The following is a 19950-nucleotide window of genomic DNA, read 5'->3' as shown; positions in this document are numbered from 1 at the left end:
CAGCTACTGTTATGGTAACTAGGTTTAAAAAAAAAACGTTCACATGTAAAAATGCAGTGGACGGGCTATTATGAAAATATGATTATATTAAATTCATGCACAATTAATTATGATAATATTTATTTGTAGATTATAATTTGATTGGTTTGGCATTATAAGTAGTGTGAAAATATATTTAGACATTTTCATGGATAACATTAGCATAATGTTTTCTGTTAGAGAGTGGAGAGGAAGGATAGAGGAGGAAAGGTAAAGATATGATTACAGAGCCTGCCAATGTATTATTGCAAACCATTTTCTTTTTAGATAAAATACAAAAATGAGGCAAGCAATGGGAATCTGTTAAACAAAGTATTTTATCTAATAGTGTACTATTTATTATTAAAGATTGGAGAAGGAAAAATTAAGGGAGTAAAAAGAGTGAAGCGAGGAGAGTGTGGAAGAGTGAGGTGGAAAGGTGAAGAGAATGAAAGGAAGATGAGTGGAGAAAGATTGGAGAAGAAGAAAAGGTTAAGAGAGTAAGAAGAGTGACACAAGGAGAGTGAAGAAGAGCAGACAGGAGGTACAATGGCTCTTTCCCAGAAACGGAAATGCCATTTTAATGTCAACATGATGAGAGAATTTCCATTTATACGCTCAGGTCAAGACGCTAGAATGGTTCACTGCACCCTTTGTAATTCCTCTTTTTCAATTGGCAGTGGTAGAACGAAAAAGCATAAAGCCTCTCTGATTGCCCGTGTTGGTGTGCCCTCTGTCCCCACATTCTTCAAGAAGGTAGAGCCTTCCCAAGAAGAATATGATTTAGCTGTGGAAATGTCCCCGGTTTTCATTTCAGAAATCTGGTCACCTTATAATAAATAGCAAGCTAGGACTGATGGTTTGGTTAGCTAAGCTAGCAAGTTGTTTTGGTAACCAAGGCAACTACTGTAGCTTCAGTGGATGTGCAAGTGAACACATTTCTAGGGGAAAATGTGTTGAATTATAGCGATGGTATAAAAGGGATATTCAACTCGGGGCTCTATGCTTTCTCTGAAAAAGAATGCAACTCCGTGGATGGTTTGTTCCACTCGGCAAGCGCGTCATTATTTTCCATAGAACGCATAGCCCCTCGTTGATTATTTATATACACTGAATGAACGAAACATTAGGAACACCCGCTCTTTCTATGACAGACTGACCAGGGGAATCCAGGTGAAAGCTATGATCCCTTATTGATGTCACCTGTTACATCCACTTCAATCAGTGTAGATGAAGGGAAGGAGAGGTTAAATAAGGATTTTTAAGCCTTGAGACAATTGAGACGGATTGTGTATGTGTGCGATTCAGAGCGTGAATGGGCAAGACAAAATATTTAAGCCTTTGAACGGGTATAGTAGTAGGTGCCAGGCGCACTGGTTTGAGTGTGTCAAGAACTGCAACGCTTCTGGGTTTTTCACGCTCAACAGTTTCCTGTGCGTATCAAGAATGGTCCACCACCCAAAGGACATGAAACAATCTTGACACAACTGTGGAAAGCATTGAAGTTAACATGGTCCAGCATCTCTGTGGAACGATTTCGACACCTTACAGAGTCCATGCCCCGACGAATTGAAGCTGTTCTGAGGGCAACAGGGGGTGCAACTCATTATTAGGAAGGTGTTCCTAATGTTTTGTACACTCAGTGTATTTGACTTACCAATTGTGTGTTCAACAAATATTTGACTTACCACATAAGCTCCATTCTTATTTTGAAGGCATCATGGAACACAGATAAAGCACTCCAAGACAAGCAGCAAAGCATTGTTTATTGATTTCACTGTACAGTTATAGGGGCCTGAGCACATTCGTGTGAATGAGACATACCTTGAGTCTTCTTGGTACTTTGCAGAAGTCAGGAAGGGAAAACATAGTCCACATCCCGTAGAGGCCAGCGAGCAAAGCCCCAGTGGAGGCTGTCAGGATGGGGTAGTCCTTACTGCCATGGACCGTTCTGGAGCCTTGGTCCTGGAGGATGAATTCTGTGGAGTCCTCCATGATAAACTCTCTATTAGGCTACAAGAAACAGTGGTTAGCATCCATATTAGTACTTTAGGCCAACCAAAACAGCAGAGGCAAAAGTAAGGTAGACAGGGATAGGCTTAATGTCTTGCTATTTTTTTTAATTTTGACACAATCATGAAAAAAAACCTGAACAAAAGGTTTTTACAGGTATTCCAAATATTTGCGAAGCATTGCAAATGGAGCTCCTCTAATAATGACATTTGCAACTTGTCATAGGCATCGAAATGTAATACTGTAATTCAATATCTAGACATGCAAGAACTCAAGCCCCCAGCAGAGGGTGCCACGGCACTATTATCGTGCAGAGTACTAAATAGAAAAGTTCTATTTATGAAACTTCCGTCATCAAAACCTTTTCAAATAATTGTGCAAAGAGAACGTGCTACTATATCGATGCCTCTATTCATTTTGGTGAGTGGATATTACGCAAGATATTTGCCACATCGTTTTATGCACTTTGGTTCTGTAAGCCGTATGTTTTATAGAACATACACATTTGCAGAAATATTTGGAGACGAGAAAACATGTGCTGTAATATTAAACGAAATGCAAGTTGATCCGATCGGTTACTTTATAAGATATTTGCACAAATGTTGCACAGTAAGTACAAATATCCTAGAATTGAGTAAAACGAGCACATGAGGCTTTGCAACTGTGACCTACTTCAGTCGCCCCCTTTCAAGCAGCAATCCAAACCGTCAGTGGACACCAATCAAACAACCCAGTCTCTCATTAATTATGCACTATAAACAAAACGGCCAAAGGCTTAATTCCTGCCAGGAGATGAATCATTAACATACCCAATCAAATCCGTTTCCCGGTACATGGATAGGTAATGTACTTTCCATAACTGAGGCGGACAACAACTGTCTCTCCGATTATATAACTTTTCTGGTGTGTCTGGAAGTCGTTAAAGGGATAGTTGACCCAAATTTTAAAATTACACATTGGTTTCCTTGCCCTGTAAGCAGTCTATGGACAAGGCCTGATAGCAACCCATGCTTTGGTTTTGTTTATCTGGCCACTGTCTCCAAATGCTATCTTTTAAGCATTTGTGGTGCGATCCAACAGGTTAATAACCCCTATGTTTGCATTTGTCACAATTCATGTCTGAATAAAATGTTGTATTTTAGACCTATACAAAGAATATAATCTACTTTTCTAGGGCCTGTTTAATAAGGGCTGGTTTCCCAGCCTGGGCCTGGACTGTCTTAATGGAGAATTCCCATTGGAAGTACATTTTGGTGCAGGTCAGGACCAGGTTTAATCTACACTAGTGTTTGGCATCTATTACTGTAGCTTCAGTCTCAGCATCCTGTGTGTGTGGTGCTGAGATGAGAGGTGCAGAATCCAAGCTTGTACGACAATAGCAAAATATTTCCCACATTTTCTCATATCCCCCCTCCAAGTATTGCAGTTCCCATAGTCATATGGTACCTAGATGAAACCCGTTGACTTCAGAATGACTCAACACACATCATCATTAGGCTACATTGAACAAATTAATTTAGGCTAAATGCACATTGTAATTGTGCTTTACATTTCTGAAATTTTATATTGTCTTTTCTAAGAGCAAGCATATTTTTTGGTAATGCCACAGAGGAAATTGTATAATTGTCAAAATACATTATTAGATGAATGAAAATGTTCACAAAAATATAAATTTTTGAAAAATATTATAGTCTGGAGTTGTCAAAATGAATGTTGTCAAAGTGACTGTGTTGCATGCTGAATAATGCAGTCACCCTTTTGGAATTATAAAGACTACAAGCTCCATATTGTGAACTTTGACGTCGAATGTGCTTACTACGCTCTGCAACGAACGAACACTGGCGCGCGCTTGGGCCGGACAGTTCAGCTTCGGAACACAGGGACAGCTCCCAGGTGCTGAAATTGTCGAGCATCAAACCGAACCGTCTTCTACAGTAAAACATTTATATAAAAACAGAAAAAGCCACTGACTGACATTCGTGCCTTCGACGCAGGTTGGTTTGCTATGATTTAAAATATTTTTTTCTGCATCATGTCATTTTTTTACTAGACTGTTATAGAATTCCGCAAAGAACTTGATTCTAAGCTGTATTTCTGATGTTCCAAAATTCTGCAAGGTTTTATCCAATTTACGAGAACTAGCCTACGTTTGTGTAGCAAAATGGAATAGTGTATTTTCGTCGTCCTCATAACATTTCTAAATGGAATTAGCACATAAAACACCTAAAATGCAGTGCCCATGTATTTCTAGATGATTGTTATCGGTAATAGGACATTTGGTTTATGAAGCATTGTACATAGACAGTACAGTGTTGTTAATAGTGCAGTTTAGGCTTGCTTGATGTAAAACCGAAAGAATCCTTCTCCGTTTATTAACAGAACAGGCACATGCTTGAAATGGCAAATTGCTGATGCACAGTGAAAACATTTAGGCTACTAGGAACAAAGATGTCTGCTGTAGCCTTGTTCTATTTATATAGAATGCTGACAAATGCAGACGAATTTCGCAAGAAAGATGAAACATTCCACATTTATTTTTTGTCAATAATTGTTTGATTGTTGAATGGATTGGCATAACCATTGATAAATCCAAGCCTAATTGATCATACACCTTCCACACCCTGCTGGGTATGGTATAGATTGCTTGGGAAGGATCTGACTAATGTCCATTGGCAGGCACACATATGTGAAGATGTAGAACACAGGTGGACTCTTCACCAACCCCAGGGTGTGTAATGCTCTTTTTGTTTATCCAACACAGCCATCTGTCATCAGACACAGTCTGTATGCTTTTAACACCAATCTCAGAGGCTGGTGTGTTTGCGTGTGATCATTTTAATAATATATTCTTCTTTTACACGTCTGTGACATCCGTCTTCCATGCAACATATCTAAACCTTAGAGTGACATTTCTAATTCCACTGAGTTGATTTCATGTTTGTCATAACCTTTGGCACTGTGACTCCTGGTCTTTCCAGATGGCTGCCACTCAGGGGACCACTCAAGGGAAGGAGGGCGGGGACCAGAACTTTGACTACATGTTCAAACTGCTGATCATTGGCAACAGCAGCGTGGGTAAAACCTCCTTCTTGTTCCGCTACGCTGACGACGCCTTCACCTCAGCCTTCGTCAGCACCGTGGGCATTGACTTCAAAGTCAAGACCGTCTACAAGAACGACAAGAGGATTAAACTGCAGATCTGGGTAGGTCTGTCGCTAGAGTCAGGGGTACTCACTATTGTGATAGATAATGTCTAGTGTACTGTAAGTGAAGCTGTTCAACTACAGTGTGCACAAATATGAGCTATTCATTCAATTGCAGTATTTGCCTTATATATCCCCCCAAATGTATGTTTGTTAAGTTTAACTACAAGTGTGCATCTAGTCACAACCTGTCACAGGTTAGTCTGCACATTGGCTGTTAGAAGTCTATAACAATGTAGAAGGCAGTATCATTTCAAGCTTTAAGGGATTGGGGCTTATAAATCACTTTCAACCCCCCTGCCTTTCTACGTTGTTATAGATTTCTAAAAGCCAACATGCAGACTAGGATCCAGTCACAATAACATTAAATGTGACATTTGACATGAAACATTTGAGTTGGATTGTGCTGCTAAGATGTAGGAGCAAGGCCTACCGTGATGGAACGCGAGGCAGTGCAGTGTAGAGAACAGAGGCAGATGGATGTGTATGGATCACTGAACAACACTCCTCTCAGACTGTGTTCTCCTCCTGTGTGTGTCCGACCTCGCCTACAGCTTTTTTTTATTAGGAAATTTGGAGTTGAAGGAGTTTGTTTCTGAGCACCTCTGAGATTGCTAAGGTGACAATTAAAAGCATGCTTCCTCCAAACACCCGCTCTCTCTCTTTCCTAGAGTGGCAATGCTGTTCGCTGTCATATTTACTGTCTGTTCCACCATTTCATTGGTCCCAGACAGGACTGTAGCAGTTAATCAGCTGAGGGTTGAATGTAAACAGTTTAATTAGTGAGTAATAAGGGTAATGGGTTTTTGTCAGTTAAGCAAAAACAAGCGGGTTCTAACAGACGCAGGATTGCCAGAGAGAGCATTCAATTGAATAGCTCTAGGTTGTCTAATTGGGCTGTTTGGGCATTGTACTATTCCCAACGAGCCACAGTGCGCTCAAATTTACCAGTAAGATTCAAATAAGATGGCCTATTGTCAGTCTTCACGGACTGTACTAAAGATTCTGTCCATTTGTTGGGCTTATTCACAGTGTAAACTGCTCTGTGGTGCCATGGCGATGATTAAATAAAACTTCGTCAATTCGTTTCAAATGGAGCTCCTGTTCATTGGACTCAGCAGGATTTTTCTGTCTCGCTGTGTCTTTTAGCCTCAGAACAAGCAAAGCTGCCCACTCAAATAGCCCCAAGATGAAATGAATCATTGGCAAGCACTTGGCCCTGAATCGATAGGGTAGTGAAATGTGTGGATGCATACAGTATGTCTTCAGTATTCAGCCAAGAGGAAAGTCAACAGTCAAAGCATTGTCTAGAAGATGAATGTTTAATGTTAAGCAATGTCACAGTCTGCAAAAAAAAGAGAACCATTTTCATAATAATAAAAAAAAAACGATAAATAAATGTACTTAAAAAACATTATGTAGAAGTAGGTAATGCTATGGCCTACTGAATTGTATTGTACAAAAACATTCTACAGTTCATTGTTCGCACTAATATATAGACACACACACCTGAACATCTGCATGCAGGTGCACGTACGTCCATGCTTTACTGTGTATATTTGTGGGTTTCCATTGCTCAGCCCAGCTGCTGTATGAGGGAGATTGAGGTAGACAGCCTCTGAGCTGTGTGTGCTTTTGAAGGTCAGAGATGTCCGTTGGCTACCACACAGACACAATTATAGCCATATTCACAGAGAGAGCAGAGCAGGCCTCTCTCTGTAGCTAATGTAACGCAGCACTGTTTGGCCTCGCAGTGGAAATAGCACACTGCTGAGTGCCCCTATACAAGAGGTTTATTGTAAAAACCCATAGACATGACATAATCAGTATAATATGGCCAGTAGGTCTCAGCCACCACAGTGACTAATCAGCATGGCATCGGAAATGTCTCTCTATTTCAATGGTTAGCTACGGTATATGGGATCAATGGTCTGCTTCCCATGGGGTGTGGAGACATCACCAGACACCCTGTTGTGCTTGTATCAATTGCTCTGTTTGGGATGGGCCCTGCAGGCATGGAGAGGGATTTGGATTATTTGATTTATTGATCATAGTGCATTATTCATTTACTGGGGAGACTTGAACCTCTAGAATTTGTGAATAGATAATGACCGTCATGATCATCACAGCAAGCCAAACCAGCCGGCGATGCAGGATACATGATCATCACAGCTAGCCAAACCAGCCGGCGATGCAGGATACATGATCATCACAGCTAGCCAAACCAGCCGGCGATGCAGGATACATGATCATCACAGCTAGCCAAACCAGCCGGCGATGCAGGATACATGATCATCACAGCTAGCCAAACCAGCCGGCGATGCAGGATACATGATCATCACAGCTAGCCAAACCAGCCGGCGATGCAGGATACATGATCATCACAGCTAGCCAAACCAGCCGGCGATGCAGGATACATGATCATCACAGCTAGCCAAACCAGCCGGCGATGCAGGATACATGATCATCACAGCTAGCCAAACCAGCCGGCGATGCAGGATACATGATCATCACAGCTGCAGGATACATGATCATCACATGCAGGATACATGATCATCACAGCTAGCCAAACCAGCCGGCGATGCAGGATACATGATCATCACAGCTCAGGATACATGATCATCACAGCTAGCCAAACCAGCCGGCGATGCAGGATACATGATCATCACAGCTAAACCAGCCGGCGATGCAGGATACATGATCATCACAGCTAGCCAAACAGCCGGCGATGCAGGATACATGATCATCACAGCTAGCCAAACAGCCGGCGATGCAGGATACATGATCATCACAGCTAGCCAAACCAGCCGGCGATGCAGGATCACAGCTAGCCAAACATGCAGGATACATGATCATCACAGCTAGCCAAACCAGCCGGCTGCAGGATACATGATCATCACAGCTAGCCAAACCAGCCGGCGATGCAGGATACATGATCATCACAGCTAGCCAAACCAGCCGGCGATGCAGGATACATGATCATCACAGCTAGCCAAACAGCCGGCGATGCAGGATACATGATCATCACAGCTAGCCAAACAGCCGGCGATGCAGGATACATGATCATCACAGCTAGCCAAACCAGCCGGCGATGCAGGATACATGATCATCACAGCTAGCCAAACCAGCCGGCGATGCAGGATACATGATCATCACAGCTAGCCAAACCAGCCGGCGATGCAGGATACATGATCATCACAGCTAGCCAAACCAGCCGGCGATGCAGGATACATGATCATCACAGCTCAAACAGCCGGCGATGCAGGATACATGATCATCACAGCTAGCCAAACCAGCCGGCGATGCAGGATACATGATCATCACAGCTAGCCAAACCAGCCGGCGATGCAGGATACAGGCCAATACATGCAGGATCATGATCACAGCTAGCCAAACCAGCCGGCGATGCAGGATACATGATCATCACAGCTAGCCAAACCAGCCGGCGATGCAGGATACATGATCATCACAGCTAGCCAAAAATGCAGGATACATGATCATCACAGCTAGCCAAACCAGCCGGCGATGCAGGATACATGATCATCACAGCTAGCCAAACCAGCCGGCGATGCAGGATACATGATCATCACAGCTAGCCAAATGCAGGACATGATCATCACAGCTAGCCAAACCAGCCGGCGATGCAGGATACATGATCATCACAGCTAGCCAAACCAGCCGGCGATGCAGGCATGATCATCACAGCTAGCCAAACCAGCCGGCGCTGCAGGATACATGATCATCACAGCTATGATCCAAGCTAGCCCAGCCGGCGATGCAGGATACATGATCATCACAGCTAGCCAAACCAGCCGGCGATGCGATGCAGGATACATGATCATCACAGCTAGCCAATCCAGCCGGCGCTGCCATGATCATCACAGCTAGCCAAACCAGCCGGCGCTGCAGGATACATGATCATCACAGCTAGCCAAAAATGCCATGATCATCCAGCTAGCCAAACCAGCCGGGATGCAGGATACATGATCATCACAGCTAGCCAAACCAGCCGGCGATGCAGGATACATGATCATCACAGCTAGCCAAACCAGCCGGCGATGCAGGATACATGATCATCACAGCTAGCCAAACCATGCAGGATACATGATCATCACAGCTAGCCAAACCAGCCGGCGATGCAGGATACATGATCATCACAGCTAGCCAACCAGCCGGCGCTGCAGGATACATGATCATCACAGCTAGCCAAACCAGCCGGCGATGCAGGATACATGATCATCACAGCTAGCCAAACCAGCCGGCGATGCAGGATACATGATCATCACAGCTAGCCAAACCAGCCGGCGATGCAGGATACATGATCATCAAACCAGCCGGCGATGCTACATGATCATCAAAGCCCAGCCGGCGATGCAGGATACATGATCATCACAGCTAGCCAAACCAGCCGGCGATGCAGGATACATGATCATCACAGCTAGCCAAATCAGCCGGCGATGCAGGATACATGATCATCAGCTAGCAGCCAAATGCAGGAACATGATCATCACATCTGGATGCAGGATACATGATTTTCTGCAGGATACATGATCATCACAGCTAGCCAAACTAGCCGGCGATGCAGGATACATGATCATCACAGCTAGCCAAACCAGTCCAGAATAAATACACACATGGATGGGAGATTTTCTGTGTGACATACTGTGAGTGTGTGTGTGTGTGTGTGTGTGTGTGTGTGTGTGTGTGTGTGTGTGTGTGTGTGTGTGTGTGTGTGTGTGTGTGTGTGTGTGTGTGTGTGTGTGTGTGTGTGTGTGTGTGTGTGTGTGTGTGTGTGTGTGTGTGTGTGTGTGTGTGTGTGTGTGTGTTTGTGACCAGCAACAACAATGTTCCGTATCTCTCTCCAGGACACAGCGGGACAGGAGCGGTACCGGACAATCACCACTGCATACTACCGGGGAGCCATGGGCTTCATCCTTATGTATGACATCACCAACGAGGAGTCCTTCCATTGTGTGCAGGATTGGTGAGTTCTACTGGGGTACAACACATTTTCATCCTCTCTAGGAGGAACATTTGTGTTAAGTAGCACAGTTGATTATATAATTGAAAACCAGTACGTGTCAGCATTAATAGCTTTCATCAGCACGTTGGAAGGACTGCAATTTTGTCAGTATATCATGTGTCATGAAATACAGGAGGGAAGGAAGCAACTTCAGATGACATGTTTTGTTTTAAGTATTGTTTACATACTGTATATCTTAACACAAGATTCTCAGAAAGACTACATATCTTTAGGGACAACAGTGTGTTGTTGGGTTGTATTGAGACAGGATGAGTAGAGGAGTTCTCCCTGTGAAGAAACAGACCCGAATAGCTGACCTTCATCTCTGTCAGTATCTCCTTATCTAAGCGTATTGATTAGAGTGCTTGTTCTCAGAGAGCCACTGGCCCATCTGTGTGTGTGCGTGTGTGTGTGTGGGGGGGGGGGGGTCACGAATCACTGTCTTTGTGAGCCACAAAATCTATTTCCATCCGAATACTGAATACCTACACTACTGGAACCTTGTTCTGTATCTTTCCTGTATCCTGGATTCAACATGATTTATTCCTAGAAATAAGAACAAGAAGTCTATTTCATCAGAGTCACAATTACCAGGTTTCTGGGATAAACTCTACCAGAATAGTTTAAGAAAAATAATGTTTTGATGGATGCACTTGACAAAACGATTAAATGTCTCACTGTGAAACAAAAATAAAAATGTTTTCTCAATTGTGTAGAGAGAAAGTGATTTTGACTACCATGTCCTCTTTTGTGTACAGAATGGGCGTGTCACATCAACCCTTGTGTTGGTATGTTGAGTAGGGCATCTTTGTAGAAAGTAGACAGGTTAAACATCTCTGTCCCCTTTGGTTGTATAGATCCAGGTGTTGTGGCCAGACGGTGTGACCCCTCCCTCTCTGTAGCATGATTACAGCTCACTGCTATAGCCTTATCTCACCCTCACGGCCCAACAGGATTATGGGAGCACAGAGAGGAAAGGGGCGCTCGCGATCACTACGGCAACGCGCTGATGTACTGTCAGATGACTAACTGCTAAGAAAGGAAGAAAACACATTTATTTAACAGGCTCTCTGTATGAGACATTGCAATGCAATGAAATTGAACAGCAGCTACTGTAGAGTCATGAACTGCTCTATTCTGAAGTCTTGATACCAGTCAGCTAATGACTGTTATTATCATGGAGCTGTTCAAATCAGTGAGCTTGTTCACTAAAGCCATAGCAGTGACAGAGCACAAACATACTTTATTAGTTAACACTTTCTATGAAGTACATACATATAATGCTTTATAACATCCTTTATAATGTGTTATAACTGACTATAAGCATCCATAATAACTGATAAGTGGTAATGAAACCATGTATGATGTTTTAAATATCATTAGCTATAATTACTTATGAGACTATATATTTGGTATTTGATTAGGATCCCCATTAGCTGTTGTAATATCAGCAGCTGCTCTTCCTGGGATTCACACAGAACATGAAACATGACATAATACAGATACAGAACATTAATAGACAACAACAGCTCAAGGACAGAACTGCATACATTTTAAAAAAAAGGCACAGGTATCTTACGTATCAATACATACACACAAACTATCTAGGTCAAATAGGGGAGAGGCGTTGTGCCGTGAGGTGTTGCTTTATCTGTATTTTGAAACCAGGTTTGCTTTTTATTTGAGCAATATTGCATGGAAGGAAGTGTGTTGAGTTAATTTGAGGGGACAGCAAATGTACACTGTTATACAAGCTGTACACTCACTACTTTACTTTGTCATTTCTTCAAAAAAGATATACTCAAATATTTACAAAAATGTGAGGGGTGTACTCACTTTTGTGATATACTGTATATATATATATATATATATATTTTGTTGTTGCATCATCCACGTAAGGGTCATGGGATGTTACAAAGCATGATACATATGTATATTTATTATTCTGAATTAAGGACCTGAACAGACTTCTTATGGTAGGCTTTTATTCCATGATTATTTTCCATTATTCGTCCTGGTTAGAAGGTTGAGGGTAAAGATGCATGTTTTCCATCCCTGCCAGGATGTGTGTGAATGAGCTCCTGTTCTAAACTCACACTCATTTCCTGTGTGTGACGCAGTTGTCTCCTGACAGTGCCAGAGTCACGCTGGGCACTAGACACTGCTGCTTCTCTCCTCTCTTGGTTATTGGCCATTGAAACACAAAACGAATAATTGTGAGAGATAAACATAGATATCGGTAATCATTTCACCATTAAATATAGGCTAGACTAGAGATAGATTATAAACATTCAGCACAAAAACCGTATTTCAGAGCAGCTGTTTTTGACCAGGATGTCACTGTGAATAATATCAATAGTCAGATGTGAATTGACCTACATCTGAACTCATATCACCAGTCACTACAGTCCAACAGTGCAGTAATACTTAGAAATACAATAACAATACATACATAATACAAAACGTTAAAAACAAGAAACTAAATTAAGAAACATTAGAACGAGCAACGGCAGAGTCTGGAATATAATTATACAGTGCATTCGTAAATTATTCAGACCCCTTCCCTTTTTCCACAGGTTTAGAGACATTTTTGCCAATGTATAACAAAAAAAACTGAAATACTTTATTTACATAAGTATTCAGACTCTTTGCTATGAGACTTGAAATTGAGCTCAGGTGCATCCTTTTCCCATTGATCACCCTTGAGATGTTTCTACAACTTGATTGGAGTCCAACTGTGGTAAATTCAATTGATTGGACATGATTTGGAAAGGCACACACCTGTCTATATAAGGTCCCACAGTTGACAGTGCATGTCAGAGAAAAATCCAAGCCATGAGGTTGAAGGAATTGTCCGTAGAGCTCCAAGACAGGATTGTGTCGAGGCACAGATCTGGGGAAGGGTACCAAAAAAACTCTGCAGCATTGAAGGTCCCCAAGAACACAGTGGCCTCCATCATTCTTAAATGGAAGAAGTTTGGAACCACCAAGACTCTTTCTAGAGCTGCCCGCCAGGCAGCTCTAGAAAAGAGCATTGGTCAGGGAGAAAGGCATTGGTCAGGGAGGTGACCAAGAACCCGATGGTCACTCTGACAGAGCTCAAGAGTTCCTCTGTGGAGATGGGATAACATTCCGGACAACAATCTCTGCAGCATTACACCAATCAGGCCTTAATGGTAGAGTGGCTAGACAGAAGCCACTCATCAGTAAAAGGCACATGACAGCCCGCTTGGAGTTTTCTAAAAGGCACCTAAAGACTCTCTGACCATGAGAAACAAGATTATCTGGTCTGATGAAACCAAGAGAGACTAGTCAGGATCGAGGGAAAGATGAACGGAACAAAGTACAGAGAGATCATTGATGAAAACCTGCTCCAGAGCACTCAGGACCTCAGATTGTGGCAAAGGTTCACCTTCCAACAGGACAACAACCCTAAGCACAGAGCCAAGACAACGTAAGAGTGGCTTTGGGACAAGTCTCTGAATGTCCTTAAGTGGCCTAGCCAGAGCCTGGACTTGAACCCAATCTAACATCGCTGGAGATACCTGACAATAGCTGTGCAGCGGCGCTCCCCATCCAACCTGACAGAGCTTGAGAGGATGGGAGAAACTCCCCAAATACAGGTGTGCCAAGCTTGTAGCGTCATACACAAGAAGACTCGAGGCTGTAATCACTGCCAAAGGTGCTTCAAGAAAGTACTGAGTAAAGGGTCTGAATACTTATGTAAATGTGATATTTCCGTAAAAAAGGAAATACTCAAATTTGCAAAAATGTATTAAAAACTGTTTTTGCTTTGTCATTATGGGGCATTGTGTGTAGATTGATGAAGGGAAAAATGATTTAATCAATTTTAGAATAAGGCTTTAACGTAACAAAATGTGGAAAAAGTCAAGGGGTCTGAATAATATCCGAATGCACTGTACATATAAATGGTGTGTATAGACAGTATGGACAAGAACACAAAAAAAATCTCGCTAGGAGCTAGAAGCAGGCGGACGGTGTCTGTCAGCGCCGTTCTGTAGTAAACCTGGGTTTGATGGAGGAGATATGTTGTTTACTGTATCAGCTTGTCGCCTATAGCTTCTAGTAGATAGATGCAGTGCTCTGTTTTCTTCTCTGTATATGTATGTGTGCATGTGTGTGCAGGTCGACCCAGATTAAGACCTATTCTTGGGACAACGCCCAGGTGGTGCTGGCTGGGAACAAGTGTGACATGGAGGAGGAGAGGGTGGTGGCTGCAGACAGCGGGAGACAGCTGGCAGAACAACTGGGTGAGCTGCTATCATTTGATTGATCAGGGACACTTTATAGTGGCAGAGATAAAATAATGAACACATCGAATGGTCCACAGTCAGATACGAAGCATTATAATCTGTTAGCTCATTCTGATTCACAGCACCGGTACCTACATGGGCTTTTGTAAGTTCATTGACTTATTGTAAACATAACGTACAGTATTTGACAGGCTTTCATTTTCACTTAGTCATTGTCAAGAGATTTCTGAATGTAGACAATTAACTTCTTGTCAACAACATCTACGATGTTCATATACTATTTCTCTCTTCTCCCTCGCTATCCCTCTGCAGGTTTTGAGTTCTTTGAAACGAGTGCCAAGGACAACATCAATGTCAAGCAGACCTTTGAACGCCTCGTTGACATCATCTGTGACAGGATGTCCGAGAGCCTGGACACTGATCCTGCCGTTACCACGGGAACACCTAGTGCCAAACTGACAGACAGCGCCCCGCCGCTCCAGCAGTCCGCCTGTAACTGTTAGTGGCTCCTCCCGCTTCCTGTGTTTCGAAGATACCCAGTCCCTTAGATATAGGCTGCATCCTAAATGGCACCCTTCTCCGTACATAATGCACTACTTTTGACGAGGGCCCATAGGGCTCTGGTCAAAGGTTGTGTACTTTATAGGAAAAAGGGTGCCATTTGTGACTCAACTGTAGTCTTAAAGTAGGGGTGCACAACTAAGGTCCTGGATGGCTGCAGCAAAAGCAGATTTTCCTCCTTGCCTTTTAATCAGAGATTGACTTGTATAAATACTGTAGGTGCACTCTCTGGCCAATCAGTGACAGTAGTCCATCAGTTAAGTGCCAGGATGGAAGGAAACTCAGCAGGACTGCGGACTGGAGTTGTGTACCCCTGTCTTGTAGTATTCTGATGTGTCATCTGACCACTTTTATCATCGTACATCAGCCAGGCCTCCAGACTCTTTCTGTTCTCTTGACAACTCCTTATGGAATTGTCAAACATGGAGTTGGCAAGAGCACTGATCTGTGACCAGGCACGCAATCAATGTCTGTCCCTCTATAGCTGTGTTGAGGTACAGATCTTCACACTTTTACCTAGAAACACAGATGGTCTGAATATGTCTGATGAGTATGTCTGTGTCGGCCTTACAGGATGCCTAATGATATGACACTACAAACATCCATTATCCTCTTTAGCTTACCTTACAACATTAAAAATGATGCTTGTAAAGGCTGTTAGAATTCAACGTGTTGTCCATGCACTGCACAGTAGCCTTCCAACTGGCTTCAAATACTTCAAATATTCAAATTCGATTAGGAGAACCCAGAGCTTTGTCACTGTTTTTATTGACCATCCTAAAACTTGCAGGGGATAAAGTTATAATCAGTGCATTCATTTATTTAGCCATCTAGTTATGCATTTATTATGTTTGTGTTACATATTGTCTTCTGCCAAAGCCAAAAGCTATTCCGTGTACTGTAGACAAACTGGTAGATGGTAGCTGATTTCTGTTTGCAGTGTGTGTGTGTGTGTGTGTGTGTGTGTGTGTGTGTGTGTGTGTGTGTGTGTGTGTGTGTGTGTGTGTGTGTGTGTGTGTGTGTGTGTGTGTGTGTGTGTGTGTGTGTGTGTGTGTGTGTGTGTGTGTGTGTGTGTGTGTGTGTGTGTGTGTGTGTGTTAGAAAGAGTGAATGAGTGTGGCAGTGTGATAGATTTCAATCATCTACCTTGGGTTAAAAAACAAATGTGGCCTTTTAGTATTTCCAACATGGCCTCTTCTCCTTTATGGTCACCTGCCACATTGATTTCATACTTCATGAATATCCTACATTGTGTCTGTGAGTACTATATACTGTACATGTGCATTTGTATTAGTAGTCCTGATATGCCATCTGATGAGTGTGTGCACATTTCTGCAAAACTGAATAGATCCTCTTTTTCTAGTCTTATTAAGAAGTTTGACAAGTGTGCTGTCAAATAACCAATAACCTGAAGTTATGTTGTTCTACCCAGACAATTACAGTTATCTTTACCCAAACTACAAACCGACCCTTCCCTCGTATCCACTTCCCGAAGAGAAAGAAAATAAAAAATGACCACAGCCAAGATATGATATGTTATGACAGGTGGATACTGAAGCCATGATAGAGTCTGTCTGACGGGATAAACATCAATATTCTCCGAAACAGTATTTTTAGGGAGAATGGTGTCCATATTTCATATACCTAAGAAAGTGCACCTTTTCCACATCCTTGAACCACGTTGTTATTGTCTCCATCCTTGGCTGAAGCAAATTGTCCTTTACATATAGGATGTCGTGACAGTCCTGTACCTCCCAGTAAAGATCATATAATGGGGGAATAAGTACATAAAACATTTGATAACTGTAATTGTGCCAACAAAAAAAACTGTCTGTAGTTTGTTTTACATCGTGTCTTTGCATAGAAAATGGAAGGTTCAAAAAAGAAAAGTAGCATGAAGACATTGAATTATCTATATTTATATATCTAAGGGTGTATGTTATCTATGTTATAGATATAGAATTAAGTGCATCTTCATAGCTTTGGCTGTGTGATGCAATGGGCCAACAAGTGCAATATTTTAGGAATTTATTTCTGTACATAGTCCTTCTAGTACCGTATACCTGCAGTTGAGTGACTGGTCTGATGTTGGTGTTGTATTGTATGGCACTGCAAGCATCACACTAAGTGTGTGTGTGTGTGTGTGTGTGTGTGTGTGTGTGTGTGTGTGTGTGTGTGTGTGTGTGTGTGTGTGTGTGTGTGTGCGCGCGCTTTATCTGGGATTTGCAGTGCGGTGAAGTAGTGTAATGGGTGTTTATTACTTATTGTATGCGTGTACCTTTTCTACGGATGTATTCATGCACTATATACTGTTCCTGCTAGCTATCTGTTGGTGAACTCGTAATATACGTCAAAATGCAGTATTGTGGAAGATAGAGAAATTAGGGTATGTCATATGCTGTACTGATATTAAGTCTATGTTATAAAAAAGGGAAATATCTCGACTCCAACAGGATGTTGTCTGCGTGAGATTATTATTTACCTGTACATAAATAGTAGCCATTACCTTGCTGAGATTGAAACCTCAAACATCTCTACATTCAAATGCCCTGTCATCTACTTCCTCATCTGTGATTATGCATATTCATGACCTCCAATACTCAGCCCACTGGGCACAGACGTCAATTCAACGTCTATTCCACGTTGTTTTGTACCTTCAAGTGCAAGCAATGTACAAACTATGTGTTTAAGATGATAGGAAATAAACAAATTGTATTGATGTCATGTGTGGAGTGTTTTTGTGTGTGGAGATCCATTGGCTCCCACCTTGTGATTGAAGGTGTTCAGCTTGGTGTATTTTTGTGGTCTCTCACTATCTCTAGAGAAAGCATGCCTCCTCATGGAAAAACCAGGTAAGTTCATGTTTTACATGATGATTTTCTATGCCCAGCATTAGGTGAAGGCTATAACCATAGGTTGAGGTCAAGGAAAGGGTTGAGGCTAGGGTATCCAGTAGTGGTGAGTGGGGGAAATCACTGAGGAAGCCAAGCCAGGAGGAAATATCCATATCACAACCTATGTGTTGTGATAATTGCATTGTTTGCTCTGTAACCTGTTTGTTCATATGCCTTGACAACGGGATATATAGGCCTAAGGCTGAGACAATAAGACACAGTGGCAGATTAAATTTAACCACGGCTGAACCTGGAGGTAGACTTAAAGCTAGGGTTAAGGCAAGAGTTAGGGTTCTGGTTGAGGCTAGGGTTGAACCTAGCCTCAAACACCACCACCACCCTAGCTTCATGTCTACTAAGTAGCAGGACAGAGATTTTGGTAGATGGCCATTTTCACCAGTAGAGGGCCTCCTTTCTGCACACACTTCTAGTCTGGAATGAAACATGTACAAATGGACAAATGCTTCAAAAGTCCTCTTACCACTGCTGATCTATTAATAACACACAGTCTAACACAAGCCGAAATCCTAACGTTATGGATGGACTGGGACATATTACATTGATGGACCCAACACAGGTGAAAGACTCTTCACTGCCCAGTAAACACACTGATGCCTCCTGATACCTTCTGAGACAGACAGACAGACAGACAGACAGACAATGTACTTTAGAAAAGGCAAGAATAGTGGAGTTCATTGTTTATTCTTCACATATCACCTTTCTCAAGAATATCCAGATTTTATGGCTATAGTTGGCTAAAACAGACACAAAATGACACCCAGGCTACTGATTGCAAGTTTTATTGCTTGTTGGAAAAGTTAGAGAAAAGGTTTTAGATCCACTTTAGGCTGTAAGTGTTGATACTTGGTATTTAACATCTTTAAATGTTCTAATAAACAACTATTAGCAAAGCTGACTAAAACCTAATCTCAGAACTATGCTGAGACCTTCTCTTTTTCCAAAGGAAATATATTATCTCACTCCCAACATAATTACATTACTCTTTTCCAGGCTCCGCACCACCTCTGTCCTTTGATATTTCCCTTCATAAAAGAGAGAGAGAGGTAAGGAGAAATTATTTGATTTATTTCTGCATTGTTGTCATGGTGAATGTGCAGAAGTGAAACGTGTGGCTGGTTAGAAAACTCTTAATGGCTTCCATGTGAAAGGCTAGAGCAGAAACACACAGGCACCGGGCTAGAGCAGAAACACACAGGCACCGGGCTAGAGCAGAAACACACAGGCAGGCACCGGGCTAGAGCAGAAACACACAGGCAGGCACCGGGCTAGAGCAGAAACACAGGCACCGGGCTAGAGCAGAAACACAAAGGCACCGGCTAGAGCAGAAACACACAGGCACCGGGCTAGAGCAGAAACACACAGGCACCGGGCTAGAGCAGAAACACAAAGGCACCGGGCTAGAGCAGAAACACACAGGCACCGGGCTAGAGCAGAAACACACAGGCACCGGGCTAGAGCAGAAACACACAGGCACCGGGCTAGAGCAGAAACACACAGGCACCGGCTAGAGCAGAAACACACAGGCACCGGGATAGAGCAGAAACACACAGGCACCGGCTAGAGCAGCAACACACAGGCACCGGCTAGAGCAGAAACACACAGGCACCGGCTAGAGCAGAAACACACGGGCACCGGGCTAGAGCAGAAACACACAGGCAGCAGGTTAGAGCAGAAACACACAGGCAGCAGGTTAGAGCAGAAACACACAGGCAACAGGCTAGAGCAGAAACACACAGGCACCAGGTTAGAGCAGAAACACACAGGCACCAGGTTAGAGCAGAAACACACGGGCAGCAGGTTAGAGCAGAAACACACAGGCAACAGGCTAGAGCAGAAATACAGGCACCAGGCTAGAGCAGAAACACACAGGTACCAGGCTAGAGCAGAAACACACAGGCACCAGGCTAGAGCAGAAACACACAGGCACCAGGTTAGAGCAGAAAC

At 42.8% G+C, this 19950-nt stretch overlaps 1 protein-coding gene across 2 annotated transcripts; it reads left to right on the top strand.

Moving 5' to 3' along the window:
- The first annotated feature begins 2359 nt into the window (after window positions 1–2359).
- Window positions 2360–17811, top strand: LOC118393309 (ras-related protein Rab-3C-like). 2 transcript variants are annotated; one of them, XM_052461616.1, is made up of 5 exons: window positions 2360–2451; window positions 5010–5234; window positions 10100–10218; window positions 14404–14528; window positions 14844–17811. In XM_052461616.1, exons 1-5 carry the CDS (start codon window positions 2371–2373, stop codon window positions 15032–15034), a joined length of 741 nt encoding a protein of 246 aa, XP_052317576.1. In that variant the 5' UTR covers window positions 2360–2370; the 3' UTR covers window positions 15035–17811. The 2 variants fall into 2 exon arrangements, with proteins under 2 accessions (XP_052317576.1, XP_052317577.1); XM_052461617.1 differs by lacking the exon at window positions 2360–2451 and adding an exon at window positions 3869–4025.
- The last annotated feature ends 2139 nt before the right edge of the window (window positions 17812–19950 follow it).

This window comes from Oncorhynchus keta, chromosome 14 (assembly GCF_023373465.1).
Source record: "Oncorhynchus keta strain PuntledgeMale-10-30-2019 chromosome 14, Oket_V2, whole genome shotgun sequence".
NCBI lineage: Eukaryota > Metazoa > Chordata > Actinopteri > Salmoniformes > Salmonidae > Oncorhynchus > Oncorhynchus keta.
Note: the sequence above shows the minus strand (reverse complement) of the source record. Positions and strands in the feature narration are given on the sequence as shown.

Coding starts and splice junctions, on each gene's coding strand:
- LOC118393309 (XM_052461616.1), top strand. CDS start 2,371: ATGAAACTTCCGTCATCAAAACCTTTTCAAATAATTGTGCAAAGAGAA. Junction 2,452..5,009: donor CGATGCCTCTATTCATTTTG/GTGAGTGGATAT, acceptor TGGTCTTTCCAG/ATGGCTGCCACTCAGGGGAC. Junction 14,529..14,843: donor ACAGCTGGCAGAACAACTGG/GTGAGCTGCTAT, acceptor ATCCCTCTGCAG/GTTTTGAGTTCTTTGAAACG.